At 34.8% G+C, this 25,030-nt stretch overlaps 3 protein-coding genes across 3 annotated transcripts in view; 1 reads left to right on the top strand and 2 right to left on the bottom strand.

Annotated features, from left to right (window-relative positions):
* The first annotated feature begins 4,891 nt into the window (after positions 1 to 4,891).
* Positions 4,892 to 5,449, top strand: LOC137407206 (uncharacterized). The gene has a single exon (XM_068093809.1). It carries the CDS (start codon positions 4,892 to 4,894, stop codon positions 5,447 to 5,449), a length of 558 nt encoding a protein of 185 aa, XP_067949910.1.
* A 4,742-nt stretch (positions 5,450 to 10,191) lies between these two features.
* The window catches only part of LOC137405935 (uncharacterized), a 488,140-nt gene continuing 473,301 nt past the window's right edge, over positions 10,192 to 25,030 (bottom strand). Inside the window, exons 15-16 of the mRNA XM_068092410.1 lie at positions 11,067 to 11,135; positions 10,192 to 10,548 (exon numbers count right to left, since the gene is read on the bottom strand). Of these exons, the coding sequence (XP_067948511.1) occupies positions 10,537 to 10,548; positions 11,067 to 11,135 (81 nt within the window). The 3' untranslated portion in view covers positions 10,192 to 10,536. The remainder of the gene's footprint in view (positions 10,549 to 11,066; positions 11,136 to 25,030) is intronic.
* LOC137406139 (uncharacterized) lies at positions 11,376 to 23,277 on the bottom strand. The gene is made up of 10 exons (XM_068092671.1): positions 23,221 to 23,277; positions 20,581 to 20,678; positions 19,624 to 19,684; positions 18,381 to 18,544; positions 17,875 to 17,960; positions 16,461 to 16,574; positions 13,917 to 14,011; positions 13,183 to 13,269; positions 12,077 to 12,142; positions 11,376 to 11,381 (listed from the first exon to the last, which is right to left on the bottom strand). The coding sequence occupies exons 2-10, from the start codon at positions 20,661 to 20,663 to the stop codon at positions 11,376 to 11,378; spliced, it is 762 nt and encodes a 253-aa protein (XP_067948772.1). The 5' UTR covers positions 20,664 to 20,678; positions 23,221 to 23,277.

Here is a 25,030-nt window from a genome sequence, read left to right as displayed (position 1 = left end):
AAAGTTTTTCAAGCTATAAGCTCTTTTTCATGAAATATGTAATCGGTGATAGTTTTATGTTTATAAAGCAGCAATGATGATGTGATCAGTAACGTGTGACTAAAAAGGTAAAATAATGGGAGAACATGAAAACATGGTTAAAATTTCACCATGCTTGAAGCCTACTACTTTGGTATAACGAGGAGCTTTTCCGAATAGCCACCATCACTCTCTAGGTAGTTGTGTATATTACTAGTGTCAAGTTTATATGTGTACCTCATTTTGCTAGTGTTTTGTTATCAGAAACAATAATTCACTGTAATGACTGACCCAAAAATAATGTATTTTCAGTGGCTTTGTTCTATCTTGCTTTTTTGGGAGGGCTGTGGTGTGTCCCACATATTCAGTTGGTTTAGACTTGTTATGCTCACTGCTGACCAGTATTAAGCTATGATGTCACATGGTAACTTAATATTTTGCGATATTCTTGCATTACATACCTTTTTAACATATTTAAATCATCCTGATTGTGTAAAATTGGAAATAAAAGCTTCTGTCATAAATTCAAATAACAATACGGTAAAGGTTCATTAAAATATAATGCACAATTGTTGCAAAACACAAAATTGATAATTTCCTTTTGTCTTATATTAGCATTTTTAATAAGTGACAAGACAACTATGCTGTATTTTAAAACTGATAATAGAACATAAACAAGTGCTCATTTAGACTAATAATCTAATAAACATTCACTTCAACCATTAAGTAACAAAGCCTTGACCTTCCCTAATTTCATTAATTCACAAATGTTTGGTAGCAAAACTGTAAACAAAGTGCAGAGGTGTCTATGGCCAATGATTTTGACGCACCTTCCAGAGGGAGGATACTGACAAACATCGTCGATCGTTTGAAGAGTAGATTTAGAAGATGATGGAGGCCTCACAGTTCCCATCTTTAACCTTCAGCGCTACATAAATGTTTGACAGCAGCCATTTACAAAGGACAAAACTGTGTAGGAATATGGCTGCATCCAGATTTTGGAACAGGTGTACACATTTAGATCAAGTCAAAGTCTAATCAAACAGATGTTCTAGAAAATAATTATGGTATTTTTGGATTATTGCATAATTATTGGATTATAGATAAAGTTAAATATTGAATTTCAATTAATTAAGCATACAAATTTCTTACATACACAGAAAAATTTGAGCAAGTTTTGACTCAGCATACAGAGTAATTTCCAATATAAAATGTCTGAAGATTCTCAAAACTCTGCAGTTTTTTAAACTAAATGTACATGTTCTCAGGTCTCATTTGCATAATTAGAGCCACTGGTTTTACAATAACAGGTAACATCGTTTATATCGTTGTTTATAGTTTTAAAACTATTGATACCAATACAACTAGCAAAAGTAATGAAAGAAAAAAAATATAAAAATAAAGAAAAGAATGAATGCAATGTTTTTTTTTATAACGGACATATACAAAAAGACATGAGCAAACATTTCAGATGAATTCTTTAAAAGTCTCAAAAACTGTACAGAAGAAAGTAATAGTGATATGAGAAAAGTTGAAAAACGAGTAAAATTAAAATAGGGTGTCTATGTTGATTAAAGATAAAATACCAAATAGAAACACTTGTATATAAATAAGTTAGTTAACTTCAACTTCACAAAGCATCAGTTAAATTAGCTAAGTCTCTAGATCACCACCATTGCCTACACCCATCCACATCGAGTGTCACCATAGCTACACCTACATGTATGTTTGTCAGTCTTTGTAGAAAATTTCGAGTGACCATAAAGTCATTTTTGTGTTATCGCTTTCCTGGTTTAGTTTTAAGTTTTAACATATACACTATTGTTTATTTATTTTCATATATAATTTATACAATCCACTCCCTTTAATGCTATTAATTACCTGAAGTAGGCTATTCATCATTAGTTTTTTTATTCTGTAGAATGAATTAAACGAAATATCGTGTAATTTCATAGGATTTGCTCCATAATACAACAATTTGGGCAGAAAAGAGACAAATATAGAAAAAAGAATAACTTTGTAAGCCAAAGTTTGACTGTATAAAAATTTGCTATAGAGGACATCAGTAACAAAACTTTGATCAAACACATGACTACTACAATTGTAATGGTGGCAAATGGTGATGCACCAATATGGCCGATTAGTAGAACCATTAGTAAAAACTTCTTATATTTAAGGGTTAATATATCAGATAGTAGCTCATTCCCAGCAGTTTTACTCAGAACTTTCACCCACCTGTCATCCATGAAAAACACTAAACTTAGTTTATAATGTGAACAAAACTATGATAACTAAAAAGCATGACGATATACCAAAACAGTCTGCTAGACGGTTTTTATAAAGCTGACTGTAGCCAGAACTTTGTTTAGAGAGTAAAGGAAACAAGGATATGCATAGAGATTAAAAACCTTCAACAAACAGTTCACCCATCTCAAAACATGCTTTCATGTTTTGAGATGAGCGATTTTTCAACTAATTTAATCCAACCAAAAAGTCAACAATGTATAGCCTTATTTGCTGTGGTGCTGTGAAGCAGATTTGTTACAACGTGAAATTACCGTATATCAATTAATTATTACGTAGTTATTGACAAGTATTTGGTTGAAACTTTAATTTTCTGGTGAATATTCGCATGCATGTAAAGCTAAGTCAGTTCACCGCAGCTTGAAAATTTTGTAATGACAAAAATCTTAGTAAAGTGGGCATTTCTGCCGACATCTTGTTTCTGGTCGAGAAATGAAGAACATTCTAATGTTCATGTTAAAGTAGAGCCTCTGGACCACCCCGAGGTGGAAGGGTAGACCATCAGGATCAATTGGTAAAAAATAGTTAAATTCTAAGTTTGCAAGTGGTTCTCGGTATAAAACTATTTAAAAATTTATCACGGTTACTAGAAATAGCCAAAGGTTGTCCCTTGGATTTGGCCAGTGTTTGTGGACGATCATCCTTAAAACAAGTGTCAATAAAATCATTTAATTCCTTCAAAGATGGGTATGTTGATTTTATAATAGTATGTAAAGTTTTAACCCTTTGGACCTGTCTACGTTCTTCCAAAGTCACAAGGCCCAACTGTTCTTTTTCTTGTGTGACTCCCTCCCTTCCCTCCCTAATAAAAGAACAAGCAATCTTATTGTTCGTTACTTACTATTTATTGCTTTAAAACATGAAAAACTGCTTAATTGTTTTATCAAATCACAAAATTGATCAGGAACCTTTTTGAAATTTACTTTTTGAAGCATTGAAGCATTATTGCAGCAACTATTGTTTCGAAAATACAATTTACGTAAACCATTCATCTTTTGCCTTACTAAACTACAAGCAGTTTTACACAGCAGATAACTTGGAACTGCGGTGAGATCTCCAATTACTGAAATAAGATCATTACACAATTTTACCAAAGAATATTCGAAAATCAAGCGTTCATACACTGGTTTGAACACTATTTAAAGGCTCCCTTTGCTTCATTGTTTTTACAAAATTGCAAGTGATGCGGAGAACCGGATGTCCGGTTCGCGAGGAGAAAGGGGGATAGCGGCATCTTAACTGCGAGCACGCGAGAGGTAGGACGCAAAAACCAGGTACGTTAGATGGTGTCAAGAGTGGCGACTACAAGGAAATTTCAGTAAGTCAGCGATAATAATCAAATTATTAGGCAATAGCGAATAATTGATGATTAGAGAGAGAATTTGCGAGGATAATAGTTGAAAAAAAAAATTATAAGTTATACAATAGTGAAGGATTGAGGATATTAACTTGGAAAATGAGCGACAGACACAATAATAGTACTTTCGGGAAGGGGGTTAAGACACCCGAGCTGAGACTAGAAACAGGAGCCGAATTGGAAGGATGGAGGAGATTTATTAAGAGATTTGAGATAGCGATTGTGTCGGCAGGATTAAAAAGAAAGGAACACACCAGGGTGACAAGAAAAGTAGAATCAGAAGAATACGATTTAGAACAAAAGAAGGCAGCGTTTCTGTTGGACTGTATGGGAGAGAAGGGGTATGATATTTTTGAAACATGGGAGATAGAGGTCGACGCCATGCAATATGACGACATTAAAGAAAAATTTGACGATTATTTTTCTGAGAAGGAAAATATAGTAGCAACGAGACACAGATTATTTACTATGAAACAGGATAATTGTGAAGATTTATGCAGGTTTATAGAAAGAATAGAAAGGGCAGCAAAACAATGCAGGCTGGAGGAGTTAGAAAAATATCTAATACTGCAGGTTTTGATAATGGGTATGAATGATGATAAAATGAGAAAAGAGTTGTTACTTAAGAAGAATATCACCCTAGAGAAGGCAAGAGCTAGGTGCAGTCAGTACGAGTCGGCCACAATAGCAGCGGGGATAATAACAACAAGGGAAAAAGAAATGATAGATCAAGTAATAGGAGAAGAAGAGGACGATGAGTTAATACAAAGGATAGGAGGTAGAGCTGACGGAGGAGCAAGAAACAAAGGTAATATCGGTACAGGGAGATCCGGAGTACAATGCTATACATGTGATAGATTCGGACACATCTCAAAAGATTGCTTCAGGAATAGAGGAACTGGGTATAATAAAGGATACAAAGGACGAAACTTAACCAGGGGGGCAGGCAGTCTAAGAAAAAACGATGAAAGGTCACCTATCACATGCTATGCTTGCTCGGCAACAGGACATATGGCAAGAAGCTGTCCTAACCGGCTAACAGATAAGAAAATAAGCATGGTTGAAAATTATGCATCGGAATATTCAGAAGATTCATTATGACTAAAAGAAAAATTAAAAAGATTTAAAGCGGTTAATGACTTCCTAATCAGCTTGAAAACTAAAAACAAATACATAAACTTCGAGATAGACACAGGAGCTGATGTAACAGTTATGAGTGAAGCAACAGCAAGGAGGATAAACTGCAAGATTGAACCAACTAAACGAGTACTGAAAGGGGCAGATGGCAAGAGGTTAGAGACGATAGGCGAGTCAAAAATTGAGTTGATCTCAAAGAGAGGACAAAGAATAATAGCGAGGATCAGTGTTATGAAGGGAAACAATAGTAATCTGTTAGGGAAACCGGAAATAATAAAGTTAGGGCTAGTTAAGACAATTCAAAGAGTGACTAGGAAAGAGGATGAGATGGCAAAGAAATACCCAAATTTGTTCAAAGAGCTTGGAACACTACCAGACGTGTTCCGGATAAATTTAAGGGAAGATTCGACACCGGTGTGTCTCCAAGTGCCAAGGAGGTTGCCTATAGGTCTGAAGGAAGCAACGAAACAGGAAATAGCAAGGATGGAAAAATTAGGAGTGATAAAGAAAATAGAGAAACCAACAAAGTGGTGTTCAGGAATGGTAGTAGCGCCAAAGAGTAAAGGAAAAGTCCGAATTTGTGTTGATCTGACGCAGCTAAACAAGAGTGTGCTCAGAGAAAATTTTCTCTGAGCACATTTTGCACTCTGAGCTTTCTTTTTGGTTCGGGGCGAAGCCAAAAAAACCGAAGTCAATGGTCCTGGTCGTGCAAAAATTAGGAAGAAAATAGTTACATCTTATTGTGATGGTGATGTTTTGAACACAGTGAATTTTAAGGAAAGAATTTGAAAAAAGGGAAATCAATTGGCATTGTTCTAGGCTATTAGTGCATGCGCGATGGCACAACTCCAACAGGAGTTAGTTCTGATCTTGAATTTATTATTATTACTAAGATCAAGGGTCATTTTACTTTTTGCTATCATCTAAACTGCTCATTTATGTGTTCTTGGGACTTTTTCAGTTTTAGCACGAGTGGAGCACACAATTTCTCACACTAAATGGTAATAATATTATATACATGCCAGACATAAATACCTACGCAATGTCAGTAGGAAAGTGCCCAACGGGCATAAAATAGTAGGCTATAGAAGCCATCAAGGAAATAGACATCGCAACTCGCATCTGCTGAGTATGCATGGCTCACTCAATCCGAAGTCAAATACTGGTAGATTATGTCCTACTAAGAAAAATGGAGGCATGGGGATTAGAAGTGTACAGCGGACAGTAAGAGAAAAAGAACAAAATAGAGAGACCTCTACCAGACATATGCCAGACCTGGCAACCTCTACCAGACATAAATGTGGCTGAGCAAAGACAATTTAATGGTCAATACAAAGTAGTTAATGGAAGGAACAAAAGGAGCACTGAGCAATCATCAAAGGACCAAGAACAGCACTCCCTACCAGGCAACTCTAAACACAGATTTATTTCTTTATTCACTGGAAATTATTCTAGACTGTGCAAAGATTCTTAAACACCTTAAAATACCCTGCACTTTCGTCAAAGAGTTTCAAAATGAAGCAAATGATCCCACATCGCTAAGTTGTGGCACCAGAACTGAGCCTTTTTCATGTATGGGTGCAGCCAAGCAGGTATCATGGGAATTTAAACAAGAGACCACACAAGAAGATGAGCTTTAGGTAAACTATGGCGGAGCTGGCAGCGCAAGTGTCTGCATGACCTCCCATGATTTGAGCCCTTCAAATCCTACCAGTGATGAAACTGCTCAGCTCTTGTCTGATCAACTCATTTCTAAAGAACTGACTGTCGCTCTTACAGCCCTTTGATTATAGTGTGTTGTTTCCAGATTTCTATTTTGGGCTATTAATGTAGAAATTATATATTATGGGGTAAGACCTTTTCTATGTTCACAAGGCATGATGATAGTTATTTTAGGTAACTAATGTTTGTATCAGTCAGAATTTCCTTGATCTGCACCTGCGGAGAATTCAACTCTCGTAGTACCAGCTTTTATAAACTAAGGCATTATGAAAATCTACTAAAATCTCCAGCAAGTCTTGAAAAGCGCTGACAGCTTACAGTTAGTCATTGAACAACTGACCTCTACTCCCCTTGTTCCTGCTGAGTTAGATATGAGCATATACGAGTCAATTCAGCATTTTAACCTTAAAGAGATTTCATGGTGTTCAAATGAACTATGAATATCAGCTCACTACATGCAGAAATGCGTTTGAAAATTTTTACATTTCAGAGTAGCAAAGTTTGCTAATAAGGTGACATCTTAACCTAACAAGCACCCAGAAATTTTTTACACAGTGACTGAAGATATTAACATGAGCTGTGGCTAGTTACAATTGCATGCATTTTCTACTTTAATAAAAAGCTTTTCCAATTGTAGATATTATCCATACTCCACATCCATCAGCTCATAAGATGAACCATAACAGTACATACAGTAGTCACTCATTTTCGAGTTCATAAAACGAAAAATAGTGAACTATGATGGTTGCCAATACAATGATGCTTTCACCAATAAAAGGACAGCCATCCATGTACATGTATTTTACTTTTTATATATTTCCTAATTTAATATTTGGTACTCTGTGAAGTACTGAAGCAGAGGAAGGTGAATCGCGAAGTGGAGAAGGATTACTGGATGCATATTCATTTGTAGAGTATTATGTCAAGGTCAGTCATTCGATTAGCTCTCAGTCTGCAATCAAACAGGTGAATATTTCAATATAACACAACAACATCAACAAGCAACATAATCTCAAAACTAAATGACATCCATGAACTTTTCCATTACCTCGCTTGTTCCAAGGAACAATATTTAGACTGCTACTTGTGTACAGATGTACGTGGTACAGATGTATCACATGTTTTTAAACCTAGTGGCTCCCAATAATTTTTGATAAAACCACTTTAGCTAGACTAGAAATAAGTGCTTAGTTGTTAAACAATGCAAATAGGAGCATAGGGAACCATAGATGCAAGTATGGAAATGATGAGACAACTCCATAAAGCAGCCATATAAAATATTCGGTCTAACGATGCTCACCAAATCATCAGTTGTAATAATTATATAGGAAATTGCCATAGCGATCAAACGAAGGCCTCGGCTGCTTTTCAATTTCAACCTGCCCGTGTAAAAGAAGAGACTTAAAAACAAGGCAGTCAGATGTACAATACGATATCATCAAGGTCCAGGGGAGCTAATCAGCAAAACAAGAATTTTGGGTAATACTATACGCAAGCAACTATAAAATTTACATGAATAATTTGATTATTGTGTGATAATTTAATGCGTCGAATTATAATTGCAAATTAAAAAAACAATCTTTTTAAATGATCAATTTTAAACCCGTGCCATGTTTGGCTACACCTGTAAAAAAGCTGATGTCAAACAATTGTGCAACCTTATGAAGCGCAAATCCTTAAGAAAGAGATTTAGTAGAATAATATGGTATTAACATGGAAATAAACCACAAAGCAAATTTTGCGAAGCAATAACAAGGGCTGAAATGAACACAAGAGTAGTAAAGCTGTCTTTCGCCACCTCATAAGTTAATGCGACTAAACTAAAATATTTCCTAGCACCTTATCGTTAAGGTTCGTATACAGCTAGTAATAACAATGACTAGCGGAGAAACATGAATGTTTCACAGTTGTGTATTCTTAGTTTAGTTAAAGGCTGAGTATGCACAGCTAGTAATTAGTACAATACTGACTATATACAACTAACCATTTCTAATTGGTCTAAGCAGAAAGGGTATTCTCTATACAATCAAATGTCTGTCACAAGTATTATAAAGTCTCTTATGTATAACACTTTTGGTAATTACTTTGTAATTTAACTTACAAAGTAATAGTTAAATTAGGTCTGTTATGCTACAATTACAACAAAAAGGATTTGGTAATGATACAATTGATATGACCTGAGAAAACGAAATGAAAATCCTGAATATGTTGAAATAATAAGAACAATTCTTGCATAGAAGTGTGTGTGTGTGTGGTGTGTGTGGTGTGTGTGGTGTGTGTGAGGTGTGTGTGTGTCTGGTGTGTGTCTGGTGTGCGTGTGTGGTGTGCATGTGTGGTATGTGTGTGTGCGTGTGCGCGCGTGTGTGTATATACTACGTATATATAAAAAGGATACTGTTCTACCAGAAGTTATCCATCAAAACCTTGAATACGGTGATACTGGTACCTCTCGACATTGGTACAAATGTAAAAATGGGATATCAAACTGTTTTTGTCTGACCGAACAGTGAGAGAACGTAAAGGCCATCCCTACTATTGATAATACAATTGTCTCGAGAGGAATGGCATAGGTCAAAATTATTGACCTCCAATGCGATTTAGCAACTGACCCTTACGAAAAGCTGGAAATAGAAGTTTACAAAAACGCAAAAAGGATCTTGTTTCATAGAGTTAGTAGAATTCATAGAGTTGTAAACAATACGCCATGTAGAGTGTGCATACGCTATACAGTATATAATAATATTGTTAATCAATTTGCCTTGTGTAGATCAGTGGTGGTGTTCGTTATTAAAGAACTTGAGGACGTAATCTACATGCGTTCAAATTCATCAGGACGCGGAATTTTAATTCCAAGATTTCAATGGATATAGCTGGACATACCGAAGGACAGACAGAAGACGGACGAAAAACTGAGAAATGCATAATTAGATAGATTCAGACTGCGCAAGGATTCTTACATAACTTAAAATACTTTAAATATGTTTAAAATAATTTTCTCTGCTAAAATGATGGTCATTACATGTAGAGAGGATATTGCTAAAGCAGCTATTAAAGATATTTTCTAAATAATTGTTATTTTGATATCATTTGCTGTGATTTCATATATATTACAGATACAATGATCTAGTTTGAATTTAAATTTTTCAAGGAATATGTCGAAAGAAAGTAAATATTTGCCCTCAAATGTTATTCAGGTTTTTAAAAGCTAAATCTGTAATATTTTACGTAGGATGAGCAGAAAAGCTCAAATACCTCTGAGATCATCACCTCATTCTGCACTTTCACCAGAGTTTTTTTTACTAAGTTTCAAAATGAAGCGAGTGATCCCACATTGCTAACCTGTGGTGCAAGAACTGAGCCTTTTTCATGCATGGGTACAGCTCAGCAGGTATCACAGAAACCGACAAAAAGACCGCACAGGAAGATGAGCTCTACATAAACTACAGCGGTTCATATGGCCCAAGTGTCTGTATGACCTCCCATGATTTGAGCCCTCCAAATCCTACCAGTGATGAAACTGCTCAGCTCTTGTCTGATCAACTCATTTCTAAAGAACCCACTGTCACTCCTACAGTCCTTTGATTATAGTGTGTTGTTTCCAGATTTCTATTCTCGAGTTATTAATGTTGAAATTATACATCATGGGTTAAGACCTTTTTATTTATTCTGAAAGAATCATGAATATGTAAATAAATGCACTTGAGCCAAAGATTCATCAAAGATTGGATCATAGAATGAATGATAAGAACAGTACATACAGTAGTCACTCATTCACACTCCATAAAATGAAAAATAGTGAACTACGACTGTTGCCAGTACAACGATGCTCTCACCAATAAAAGGAGAGACATGCATGTATTTTACTTTTTATATATTTCCTTATTTAATGTTTTGTACCCGGTGAAGTACTGAATCAAAGAATGGTTCATCGAGAAGCGGAGAAGGATTACTGGATGCATATTTATTTGTAGAGGATTATGTCAAGGTCAGTCATTCGATTAGCTCTCAGTCTGCAATCAAACAGGTGAATATTTCAATATAACACAACAACATCAACAAGAAACATAATCTCAACACTAAATGGCATCCATGAACTTTTCCATTACCTCGCTTGTTCCAAGGAACAATATTTAGACAACTACTCGTGTACAGGTGTACGGGGTACAGGTGTACAGAGATTTCAATCAGGTGCATGATGCTTGGGCTGTATAGCAACACAAATAATATATAGCATATGCTTTTTGCTTGACTGTATCCTGCCAGCTTTAGGGCTGTAACTACCTAGATGCGACAACCTTGACTGTTCTATTGGTGAGACAACTCTTCATTGCAAGGTGTAGTATCACATGTTTTTAAACCTTGTAGTTCACAGCAGTTTCTAGTAAAACCAGTTTAGCTAGACTCGAAATAAGTGCTTAGTTTTTAAACAATACAAATAGGAGCATAGGAAACTATAGATGCAAGTATGGAAATGATGAGACAACTCCATAAAGCAGCCATATAAAATATTCGGTCTAACGATACTCACCAAATCATCAGAACATAGGAGAATGCCATTGGGATCAAACGAAGGCACCAACTGCTTTTCAAATTCATCCTGCGCGTGAAAAAGAAGAGACTTAAAAACAAGGCAGTCAGATGTACGATACGATATCATCAAGGTCATGGGGAGCTAATCAGCAAAACAAGAATTTTGGGTGAAAATACATGCAAGCAATTATCAAACTTACATGAATAATTTGATTATTGTGTAATAATTGAGTGCGTCGAATTATAATTGCAAGTTGAAAAACCAATATTTTTTAAATGAACAGTTTTAAACCCGTGCCATGTTTGGCTACACCTGTAAAAAAGCTGATATCAAACAATTGTGCAACCTTATGAAGCACAAATCCTTAAGAAAGAGATTTAGTAGAATAATATGGTATTAACCTGGAAATAAACCACAAAGCAAATTTTGCGAAGCAATAACAAGGGCTGAAATGAACACAAGAGTAGTAAAGCTGTCTTTCGCCACCTCATAAGTTAGTGCGACTAAAACCTTTATCAAATATCATGATTAGTATTTTGTTTAGAAGGTTATCTGCTATTCTGAATTCATATTTCCGCTCTCCGTAGTGTTATAAAGACAACGATCATTCCAACTCACAATATATATACTATTATAAATAATAATACCGCTAGTTTAATTTATTATCAAATAAATAATTAGTAAATTTAATTTAATATAACAATACAGCCACTAAATATCTCCTAGCACCTTATCGTTAAGGTTCGTATACAGATAGTAATAACTATACTAGCGAGATCCATGAAAGTTTCACGGTTGTGTTCTTAGTTTAGTTAAAGGCTGAGTATGCACAGCCAGTAATTAGTACAATACTGACTATATACAACCAACCATTTCTAATTGGTCTAAGCAGAAAGAGTATTCTCTATACAATCAAATGTCTGTCACAAGTATTATATAGTCTCTTATGTATAACACAGCATCTATTCAGATTGTCTCATAAACAACTGTTTTACCTGAACACTTACGTCATAACCATCAAGGTCTTCGTTATAATCTTCATCTCCCTCTGATGGAGACTCCGTAATTGCCATCTGTAAATAGAATGGTAAGGAATAGAACCGATGGTCATAAACTAGAGTCTAAATTTAGCTAAGTCAATTTTAAACCATTAAAACGCTACATCATATGCATAGTATTTGATGCCAAGGTGAAGTGTTCTTAACTGCTTGTTGTTTATTTTACTTACTAATATGTTACTGATAATATGATAGAAAAAGATGATGACATTATATGAAGGGTCAATTGCAAATAAGTGTTACTAGTATATTGTGGTTTAAACTGGTACGATTTAAATTATTTTTATAATAATACATGTTTCTTCAGGCTTCACCAGCCTATTCAATCTCACTTAAAAATCTTCTTCTAGGAGTGTTTTTGGAGTTCTTGGGATGTACAATAAAACTCTTGCAGGAACTTTACATAATATAATGAAAAGGTAGTATATAAAAGCAAGTTGGATAGAAATATGTCTGGGAGTTTCAATAACGATTTGTAATTATAAAACAAAATGCGATAATTTATGATTTATAACAACATAATCACTAGGTAATTATATGTAACAATAACGATTCGTAATTATAGGACAAAATGAAATAATTCATGGATCACAACAACGTAATCACATAACCACTAAATAATTACATGTAGCAATCACAAAATATAAATACACATGCTGGACAACCCTTCACACATGCTGGATAATCCTTCACACATGCTGGATAATCCTTCACACATGCTGGATAATCCTTCACACATGCTGGATAATCCTTCACACATGCTGGACACTAAAGGAACACTCACAAAGCTGTAAACCTTAGTGTGAAATTGAAGTGATGTTAAAGTGTCAGTGTCTTGGTTATCCAGAGTAATCATGCACACAAAATGAGAAGATAAATACAGTTCCACGCATTAAATACACAACAACTTGAAGGTGACAAAGGGTGCCCTAACCAGCACACGGTTTCACTACTATCAACAACAAAGATGACAGATACACAGGCACCAGTTTCTTTCAGGACAATCCTAAAACATTATAAATGAATAGCTAATCGACATAGACATACTATTATACCTCTACGGTCTCTCCCGAATCCTGATCCTCAATGGGTTGTTCTGACCTGCTGCAGGGCATCGTCCAAACATTGGGCTGACTATCAAGCTATAAAACACGAACAAACGATATTAGACTAATAAAATGACTGTGAGCCAAAAATATGAGTTTACACAAAAATGTCCTCAATCATACAAGTTAAGAATATACACGTAGGTGATGGCAGTAAACAATTACAATTATATGATTGGAGTGCATTAAGGATGGGACAATTGGATACTGAAATTAAAATGAAAACTAGAATATCTTACATGTGATGGTGCATGATAAAACTATATATACTTTAAACTATTAAATTAAAATTATAAGACTATAAACTATAAAACTAAACTTGAGTTGGTGTGAAAAGCTCACAAGTTTTAAAATCAAACTTTACAAATTGATAACCTGTTTATACTTAGTGTACACTGAGGTCTCCAATTATTCATTCCCAAAAATTACCCAAAAACATTTAGTAAATAACCAAGTATTGCACTGAAAGAATTTCTCATGGTTACACACTGCACATTTTTAAGGTAAGGTGCCTGAGTATGGAACATTTTACCTTTGTATTGCTCTAGTTGAATAGAGGGCAGTCACAAAACTACAGGATATGATAACTACAGTCTGATGGCTCAAAACATGTACATTTGTAAAAATCTAATAAACATACCTATTTAGACAATCATGTAATCTGACCAAGAGATATTACTAACCATTGGAGTGTTCGGCAGGGCATTTCCTGAAGAAGAACTGTGGTTATTCTCCACTTCCGAACTGGACCCATGTACGGTGGGCTCTGTAGTAGTCCCTGAATGAAACCAAAAAGTTGCTTGTTCAACGTACAATTTTCTTTGCTAAAACATGCATGAGAAATAAAACATGCACAAGAAATAACACAGATGTATGCTAAAATAGCTGCCAGCTATTAAACTTGAGTCACTCTACAGCTGCATGGCTGAATCTCAACTTCATTCAACTAGGATTCAAAATGGCTGAAAATCTGAAAGTCATATATGAAAATATTTTCATGTAATATTCTTGTAATATTTAAAATAGAATAATTAAAGATTTATTTTATATTTCACAACATAAGCTAACCAGTGATCTGCAAAAGATGTTTAAAAGATGTACAGCTGAATTCTCATTAAGGTATTATTTTACATGATGTTATTTGTACTCCTCAACTCTGTTGATTAGTGACTGTATCAATTCTGGTAGATTTACAATAATCCAGTTACTAATATCGATTATTGATTACTGATTGTCTGACACGAGTTGGTCAATTATTGATAACTCGCACAAGATTTGTTGGAACACAAAAAACTGGAGTGTTGTATCAGCAGATGATTAGTTATTCTATCCTTGAGATGCAGTTTAAATATATTTGAGTTGCATCATTACCTAACATCATTATAAATAAAAATGTTACTTCCCAAATCATTTTAGCTTCGTCTCTGCAGTTGTCTCACATCCCCTAACATGTTATTTTGTCGACCAATCATTTATGAATGTGCTTACGTGTATTTTACAAGATTGTCACCATTTCCAAAAAATCACCATACAATTCAATAATGAAAATTTGCAATAGAGAATCAAATCACGATATATCGCGAATCATCTATTTATAGGCGATTCGCGATATATCGCAATATTGCTATTACCTAAACAACTTTTAAATTTTAGTTAATATTATTTTATTTCTACATTCTAACTTAAAAAGAAACTGTTTTATGTTTATGATAACTAGAAATATTTATTTCGAGAATGCCCATGTGCTTGGAATATCATAAAATGAGCTTATTATAAGACTGAAAATTTTCGGATGTGAGATAACTCGCCATTACGCGCCTATATCATTTATATGATAGGCAATATCTCTTTAAAGCACATAAATTACATAATTTTTTTATTATATATTTCAATACATCAGAGTCTTGGCTTTCGAATGAGCCTATATTCAATACACAAAGAATAATAGAACTATGAAAAATGGGGTGTCAAAAGTACGTCCTGCAAAAAAAACATTTGGTTCAGGTACTCAAAATGTGGCGTCATAATTCTCATTTAGTCTTAGGTCGTCGATCCCTTTCGCTGCCATTGAGGCTGCGTTTTTCTGTGACAATCAGTGCTGTTAAACCCGGAGAGCGCTAATAATAAACTAAGATTCTAGATAATCAACAATGCCCGCGATCGTGCTAACGCCCGACCAATACAAACACATGTTCTTGGTTAATTAATTATGCTTCAATAAATGTACTGTGGTTGATAAAGGTAATGAAATCACATCGATTAAATTATGACCTGCGGTTGCGTGGCCCTAGGACTAAATGTCAATTGCACTTTCGCGAGATCACGCAATGCTTGAAATTATTTAGTCTCAGTCGTCACCCTTAACATCGCATTAAAAATAAAGAGCTAGTGCATAATATCATCGGGAAAATATAGTATGGTTCTTGGAGTCTGAGGTACTTATCATAGAAATAATATGTACATGGAGAACTAATGACACTGATTTTTTGTCATCTTCATTCGTTCGCTGGAGTTGTCCTATCTTCCCCTGCCACTAGCGTCATTATCGTCATTATCGTAGTTGATAAATAAGCGGTAAGAGCACACAACAACGACTATGAGAATTGTGACGTCACAATTTTCGAGACTATGCCAGTAAAATTTTTCGCGGTAGAGCTCTGGGGAAATCCTATTAACACCAACCAATGTCTGTCTCACCATGGCAAATAATAGCTCATTCGAAAGCCAAGACTCTGATGTATTGAAATATACAATAAAAAAATTATGTAATCTATGTGCTTTAAATGGTGGTGGTTGTCTGATCATCTACCTTCAAAATCTGCCTTTCCTATTGATTACTACTCCATTTTATGTTTCCTATCTGTGGGAAATTCGATAAATATATTTAGACATGTTACAAAGACATCTTTTTCCTATGCAGTGACAGTTTTACGGTCATCAACTGATAAAACATTGCCAGATTCAAAGAATCTACTACACCTGATGAAAGCCTGAGATATTTTAAATAAGTAATGTACACTCAACAGATAATATATGTAATAGAAATACCAAATTGTTTTAGAAGTCGATGTCTAGATGCAAATAGTGTTGAAAATACAGAAATCAACAACCGAAAAAGTAAATACCTGGAGGGAATGCACGAACCATCAACAGCATGATTCTGTATACATAATCTGTTACATACGAGATGACGAGACAATTCCGCATACACACTCAGTCCAACTTACCAGGAACAAATATATCTTCTAATTGAATGCTGTGTATTAAATAATCGCCATCGAAAATATCCATTTGTATCACCAAATTGTCTGGAACTTCCGTCGGAGATTTGTCAGCAACCTCTATAATATCATAATTGTATGTAAATAGGCATCGCTAGCGCAGACCTGCCTATCTTATATACATTTAAAGACTTGTCAGCGATCTCTAGAGCAGGTGGAGATTTGACAAACCTGACATGCAAGCAAGGTAAGCAGCTGCATGTGAGAAGATACTTCTGTGCGAATGTTAACATGAAACCGCCTTAGCGATTAAACAATCAATTTTTTGTAAAAGTGATATCACTTACTGCAAAAGTATGAAAGCAGCTAGAATTTATTTTGTAAAAATTCATGTAATTTGACAACAAGTAATTTAGCCTTGGTAAGAGTAGTCATAACTAGTAAGAAGCAGGATAGCTGCTACTCAATATGAAGAACTCAGGCTATCCTAACTTCTCACTGTCTAAACCCTCTCACGCATATGAGATAATTAAAAGTAATTTACTTTTAAAAGTAAATAAACTGAAAAGTAATAAACTTAGATGTTGCTCAGGTGTTTCTGGTAATTAATTATCATATACACATAGCAGTGGCTCAAGAAGGCAGGCGCACTTATATCAACTAAAGCACTACATTTCAAAACTTACCCAGTAATTAAACTGTACTGCGCTGTATAATCATATTGAAAAAATATTCATGATCTTGCCAAAACATCGAGATGATACAGCCACGAAGCTATATAATTAAATACAATTATATTAATTATGATAAAATCACTCATTTTTGAGCTGGATTAGCTAAGAATTAACTATTCAAAATCTGTATCCATAACATTATATTATAACAGATGAAGCCCAAGAATAGAGAACTTTTAAATTTCCATTTGTGTGAAAGAAGGATTTCTTGCTAGCACACTCCACAAGATGTATACAAAAGCCCACTGGTGTGATTCTATAACCACAAATCAAAAGTTAATGAAAGACATAAAAAACGGCACAGACTTTTTTGGCTTTGAGGAATCTGCTTTGACCTTGCATTGTGGGAAAAATGTATAAAAATTGTAACCAACAAAAATTCTTTTGTGTCGCATTCATGCATTGACTGCTTGTCGGCGTTGACATACATGTAGTTACCATGGCAATCAAGAGATAGATCATATACAGAGACTCTCATCTTCATGTATATGCTTATATTACCACCTGTAGGAGGTGTGAAAACTCACTGAATAAGCTGAAACTCGGCAGCTTTCAGAGGCAGCATTTGATGTAAGACTAGACAGAAGTGTTTAAAGCCAAACTAATAAACATCCTACTACAAACACAAAACAAACAACCTAAATTTTAAACTACTCGCATGATATATTAACAAAATCATTACTTACTGCCCAAAAGATCACATCTTATCAGCCTTTGGGGCTCGCATAACTCTAAATCTTCACAGACTATCTTAAGGCCACTGAACTCTATTCTGTAACAATGGATCAGAATTAGAGACAGATTTAACCCAAACTAAAGAAACTTAACTACAAGCGTTTACCCAAACTAGCCAGCCAACAATGCTTTGATATATACATGTAATTGTTCAACAATGAGGCAGTAACAATGATGGGGTGAGGCAAGTGAAGCAGACAAATACAGCCAGACATGTCACACAAAATCGGCTGCGCAAGATGGAGCACCAAAATTTTGAACATTACAGAAAACGAATTCTGTAATGTCCAAAATAGTGATAAACACTGATCAAAGAAGGATATTAAATTTCTTGGACCAATACCAAAGCTGGTCCGATTTCACGATTCACCTACCCAACATATTTTAAAATTAGTTCAAGTGTGGCCTTGATAAAAAAAACTATGAATGCATCAGCTAGTTAGTATAATATACTTACAGCCTAGCCTCATTGAGGTCTTGATATAGCATACCATCTTTCTCTGTAAAAGCGTCACATCCAGACAATCCATAAGGACAAACAAACACATAACCGTTTTTCTCCTTGCGATACATGAGGGCAAGCCGAATTCTCAGGTTTGAACTCGACAGGACATTACGCACCTACATCATATAAGTATACTAGCTGAATATCAGGGGTTTCTTGAGTAATAAAAAAGCTTTGACACACAAAAAAAATTTTATTAAACATAATATACAACATTTACCATTGTTCTTTGTATATGTGTTTATGTGCGTGTGTCATGAACCATGAGTATTTTTGTATTTTGGCCAATTTCACAATTAAGTCGTAACATTAGTTTTTAAGTTAAAATGAAGCAGTACATACAGCTGTACAAATGTTACTGAATATCATATATTTTTAATAATCGATATTAGATAATAAAGATCCTGATGATACTTCTATAATGGTAATAAAAATCTAAGTTAAATTTCATGGCCTTCAATCCACTGAGGCCGATTCTTATTGGCCAATCTAGTTGTCATTCTTCATGGTTTAATAGCCTTGGTAGGTGTATCCACATACAACGTCTAGACTATACGTCAGCTATGCATTTCAGTAGAGCTCCAGAGTAAAGGTGGCTCCTCGCAGCCATTTCTTACAAATGAATCGGCAAATCGAATGCCAGTGTTTACTCAAACTATATGTTTGAGTAATTCATTATCTTACTGGTGTCAACAGAGTAGAGCACTGGACGATGGTAAATGTAAGTCATATATAAGAATAATGATCTACCATCTTGTATACATCTATAACCATCTGAGCAAGCTCTTTGTGGTTTGCATTGTCTTATGTAATGTATTATGTAACACCCCCTTTGTCACTTTACCAATTTTTAAAGCCAGCATTGGTGAAAATACATGCATAGTGCTAAGGTTGAAACTTGTAATTGCTCTAATAAACCACCCTCTTCAGCAAAAACTGCAGTTCAGATCAAATATTTCGAAGAAGATAGCGTCATACCGCATTACATAAAGAAATAGTGGAACTAATGATGCTTTCTAGCCATAATACTGAGTAGCGTCTGTCTGGTAAAATAAAACTCTACAAACCCAAATCCAAAATTGCAACAGCGTTTTATAACTTTACTGATTAAAACGGTCAGCCAGGTTATAGGTTAAATGTACGTCACCTCAAGCGTGATGAGCTTATAGAACCACTGACTAAAGTTTCTACTTACCTTGTACGTCGGGGAGCCGCCAGATTCTGCTAGTATGGCAAAATTATGACCCGGTGTTATTCTACAAAAAAATTTGGACAAATCTAATTTTATTACACTACACTAATGATATAAAAAAGTTTTTCAAGCTATAAGCTCTTTTTCATGAAATATGTAATCGCTGATAGTTTTATGTTTATAAAGCAACAATGATGATGTGATCAGTCACGTGTGACTAGAAAGGTAAAATAATGGGAGAACATGAAAACATGGTTAAAATTTCACCATGCTTGAAGCCTACTACTTTGGTATAACGAGGAGCTTTTCTGAATAGCCACCATCACTCTCTAGGTAGTTGTGTATATTACTAGTGTCAAGTTTATATGTGACACCTTATTTAGCTAGTATTTTGTTATCAGAAACAGTAATTCATTTTAATGACTGACCCAAAAAGAATGTATTTTCATGGCTTTGTTTAATCTTGCTTTTTTGGGAGGGCTTTGGTGTGTCCCACATATTCAGTTGGTTTAGACTTGTTATGCTCACTGCTGATCAGTATTAAGCTATGATGTCACATGGTAACTTAATAGTTTGCGATATTTTTGCATTACATACCTTTTTAACATATTTAAATCATCCTGATTGTGTAAAATTGGAAATAAAAGCTTGTCATAAATTCAGATAACAATACGGTAAAGGTTCATTAAAATACAATGCACAATTGTTGCAAAACACGTAATTAATAATCTCCTTTTGTCTTATATTAGCATTAAAATAAGTGACCAGACAACTATGCTATATTTTAAAACTGATAATAGAACATCATTGCACTCATTTAGACTAATAATCTAATTAACATTCACTTCAACCATTACATAACAAGGCCTTGACCTTCCCTAATTTCATTAGTTCACATATTTGATAACAAAACTGTAAATAGAGGCCCAGAGGTGTCTATGACCAACGATTTTGACGTACCTTCCAAATTGAGGATACTGACAAACGCCGTCGATCGTTTGAAGAGTACGTTGAGAAGGCGGCGCAGGTCTCACAGTTCCCATCTTTAATCTTCAGCGCTACATAAATGTGTGACAGCAGCCATTTTACAAAAGACAAGCTGTGTAAGAATATGACGGCATCAAGATTTTGGAACAGATGTGCACATTTAGATCAAGTCAGTCTAATCAAACAAATGTTCTAGAAAATCATTATGGTATTTTTGAATTATTGCATAATTATTGGATTATAGATAAAGTTAAATATTGAGTGTCAATTAATTCAGCATACAAATTTTTACCTATGCAGCAAAATTTGAACAAGTTTTGACTTGACCTACAAAGCAATTCCAACATAGTGTCTGAAGAATCTCGAAATTCTGCAGTTTTCAAACTAGAGCATATGTCTTCAGGTCTCGTTTGCATAAATCCCAATACAAATAGTAAAAGTAATAAAAGACAATATAAAAATAAAGAAAAGAATGAATGCAATGTATACTGTTATATAATTACTCTTATATATCCTTTACATATCGGGTCTGTCTTTATTATGTGTCTTATAGCTAATACTTTGTTAGTTTGGCCGTATTTAAGCCAACGTGTTAGCGACTCTGTTAATCATTTATTCTTATACGGTTTCCTACTCGGTTCCATTATACGGTCCGGGAGAAGTATATGTATACTAGCCGTGCTACCCGGCGTTGCCAAGGTAATAAAAAGTCTTTGGACAGAAAATTGATTTGTATTTAACATATAACAACATTTCCCATTCTAACTTTCAAATTACATATCATGAGAAAAGTGTTTTGTCTAGTTGAAATAAACTAAGAGAAAAATAAAAACAACTGTTAAGATTTTAAAACTTTGTCAAACAACTGTAACTTTCAAGCTGATAGCCAAGCACATTGCCAATGGAAAATTCTAGTGAGTTGTTCAATAAGATAGGCTTCTAATGGCGGTAAGCCATGACCTCGCATCTGCATTGTTGTCCAGCTACAAGTATTCTAATAATTGCTATAGCCGGACAATCGATCATACAAATATGCATATGGACAAACTTTGAGAAATATATATATATATAGAAGATATAGGGAGCGCTCTCGCTTGGAAAGCAGAGTAGTCGCAGTTCCTCGACTAATGAAAATTCCTTCGGAATAAAACAAATGAAAAATCATAGTCACTTCTCTTACAATTTATGCAACATTTATTACAACCTAGATCGTGCCTGAGTAAAGACTGGCAAAATCATTTACAATATATTAAACAATACAAAATAACCACATCATGGTCATCACCTCGGTTGCATTTTATTTGAAGAATAATTGGCTCAACTCAATTTATCGTGTATTTGTAGTAGTCCCGTTAATCGTTTAATTAACGCGATCATTGTGCAGCTTTAGTAATTTCATACGATTTGCTCCAAAATACAACAATTTTAGTAGAAAAGAGAGAAATCTAGAAAAAAGAATACTTTTGTAAGCCAAAGTTTGACTGCATACAAATTTGCTACAGAGAACATCAGGAACAAAACTTTGATGGTGATGCACCAATGTGGCCGATTAGTAGAACCATTTGTTCGTAGGGTTAATATATTAGATATTAGCTCATTCCCAGCAGTTTTACCCAGAACTTTCAACCACCTGTCATCCATGAAAAACACTAAACTTAGTTTATAATGTGAACAAAACTATAATAACTAAAACGCATGACAAAACACTAAAACAGTCTGATAGACGGTTTTTACAAAGCTGACTGTAGCCAGAACTTCGTTTAGAGAGTAAAAAGAAACAAGGATAGCCTACGCGTTAAAAACCTTCAATAAACAGCTCATCCATGTCAAAACATGAAAGCATGTCAAAACATGCTTTCATGTTCTGAGATGAGCGAGTTTTCTCAACTCATTTAATCCAACCAAAAGTCAACAATGTATAGCCTTATTTGTTGTGGTGCGGTGAAGCAGACTTGTTACGACGTGAAATATTATAAATTAATTATTACGTAGTTATTGACCAGTATTTGGTTGAAATTTTAAATTTCTGGTGAATATTCGCATGAATGTAAAGCTAAGTCAGTTCACCGCAGCTTGAAAATTTTGTAATGACAAAAATCTTATTAAAGTGGGCATTTCTGCCGACATCCTGTTTCTGGTCGAGAAATGAACAACATTCTAATAAAAGAACAAACAATCTTATTGTTTGTTACTTTATATCTATTGCTTTAAAACATGAAAAACTGGTTAATTGTTTTATCAAATCACAAAAGTGATCAGGAACCTTTTTGAAATTTACTTTTAGCCCGTTGTAATAATTCACGGTACCAATCGCATTGAAGCGATTATGCAATAATGAATTGAAGCATTATGGCAGCAACTATTGTTTTGGAAATACAATTTACATAAGCCATTCATCGTTTGCCTTACGAAACTACAAGCAGTTTTACACAGCAAATAACTTTGAACTCCGGTGAGATCTCCAATTACTAAAAAAAGACTATTATATAATTTTACCAAATAATATTTGAAAATCAAACGTTCATACACTGGTTTGAACACTATTTAAAGACTCTCTTTGCTTCATTGTTTTTACAAAATTGCACAACTAATCAGGTATTTTTTGAGACTCACTTTCAGTCTGGTGTTAACAATTCACCGAGTTTGTATTAAAACGATGCTTCCTTTGGCTATGGAAAGCAAAAACTGAAGGCGGTGCGCAAAGGTTTAGTACCTAATCTATTATATTTTGCGGAGGCCGTACCAATCTCTGTATTTCTTTTATAAAGAACACAGGCTGGAAATGCCGAGCCAATTCGTGCTAGCAGTGCTTGCTAGTTTGTGAAATTGACTCGTTAACTCTTCAGCTTGGTCAGTTATCGTTTTTCTAAGAAAGAGACAACTCCAAAACATTTAGGTAACTACGTTAATGCACTTCAATTTCATATTGTAAATGTCAGCTAAAATTTGTTTTGGTAATCGTTATGCGGCCAGCTGAAATTAAAACCTAAAATAAAACCTTTTTCTTTAGCGTAATTAGAGCTGGCTATTAGAGTATAGCCAGCCTAGTTCCACTACAAAAAGTACTCAGTTTCCAAAAGATCTACACTACTTGAATTAAAAAGCAACTGCGTGGCGAAATGAGAAAGAGTGTGCTGCATTTGTTTCCACTTTGTCTGATAGTTACAAAAAAGATGGCAGTGAAAGAGAGGAAAGCCAAAATGCTGCATCTGCCATCTTTACATCTGACAAAAAGATTGTTCAAGTTGCAATGGCGCTTGTAATTTATCTGTTCAATCGCATGAACACAAATTTTAATCAATAGCCCAATGATACCAAAACAAAGTGGAATTTCATGCACTGTAAAATACTGCAATTAAAGAAAATAATATAAAAATTTTAAAAATGGAACTTTTGTATTTAAAACATAGCTACCAAAGAAAAGGTTAATTGAAGCTATGACGGCAAAATCATCGAAGAAAAATAAATTCGCGTAGACAGTAAATCAGATACATATGATGTGTATAGTTGTTGTATGGAAATACTGCAAAAAGAGCATACCAATAAGGAATGCAGCCAAACCACAGGATAAGCATATAATACGTACAAACAGCAAGATGCCCGAAGACATCAATAGATCCAATAATTAGAAAATGTCAAAAGCAAATTAGAAACTTCAAAATTGGAGAAATCAATTATATATGGAGATGGAGAATATGCCAAAGAGAAGTCGAAGCAATTAAACCTACCAACAACCATCCCCAAAAAAACCACCAGAGAAGCATTAGAGACGAATCAAATGAGTCACATACAGATCTGTCACTCCTGTCAAACATGACCTAGATACCAGAAGTAAGTCACTAGCTCCATCCTACATGTCGACATCACATGCACCAGCTAAAGACTTACGCAAACAAAATATCTTCACACGCCTGATAGGAAGCATTGAACCTTAACACTCAACCTACACCCACAGGCTAACCATCCCACATGCCATACATCTATAACAGAGAACAGCTCCAATGACTCACCATCTCATTCTCCATCTATCTCCAGCTCTCTCTTCCTGAGGACCTCCTTGGATGCTTTCCCCTCTGCCTGCTGAGGAGCCTCTCCCCTACTCCTCTGGAGTCTCATTCTCCTTCATCAGCTGAGCCTCTTCTACGCCACTATCTCAACTGCCGACACTCTCTACCTATGGCCTCTCTCGACTCTCGTTTGACTGTCAAAACTCACAGCTGTACAGGACTGATCAACAAGCACAGACGACCGTTCGAGTAAAGATGTAACTTTCATTGGCTATTCTAATTATTTGTCATTAATATTATTGTTTTAGAATTTTGTTAGCTGTGTATCTAATTGTTTGACTTCTAGAATAAAGAAGTAACGTTGATTGGTAAATATTAGTATTGCTTACAATAGCTTAACGCTTCCACTTGTACCT

The sequence above is a fragment of the Watersipora subatra genome, chromosome 10 (genome assembly GCF_963576615.1).
Source record: "Watersipora subatra chromosome 10, tzWatSuba1.1, whole genome shotgun sequence".
NCBI lineage: Eukaryota > Metazoa > Bryozoa > Gymnolaemata > Cheilostomatida > Watersiporidae > Watersipora > Watersipora subatra.
Note: the sequence above shows the minus strand (reverse complement) of the source record. Positions and strands in the feature narration are given on the sequence as shown.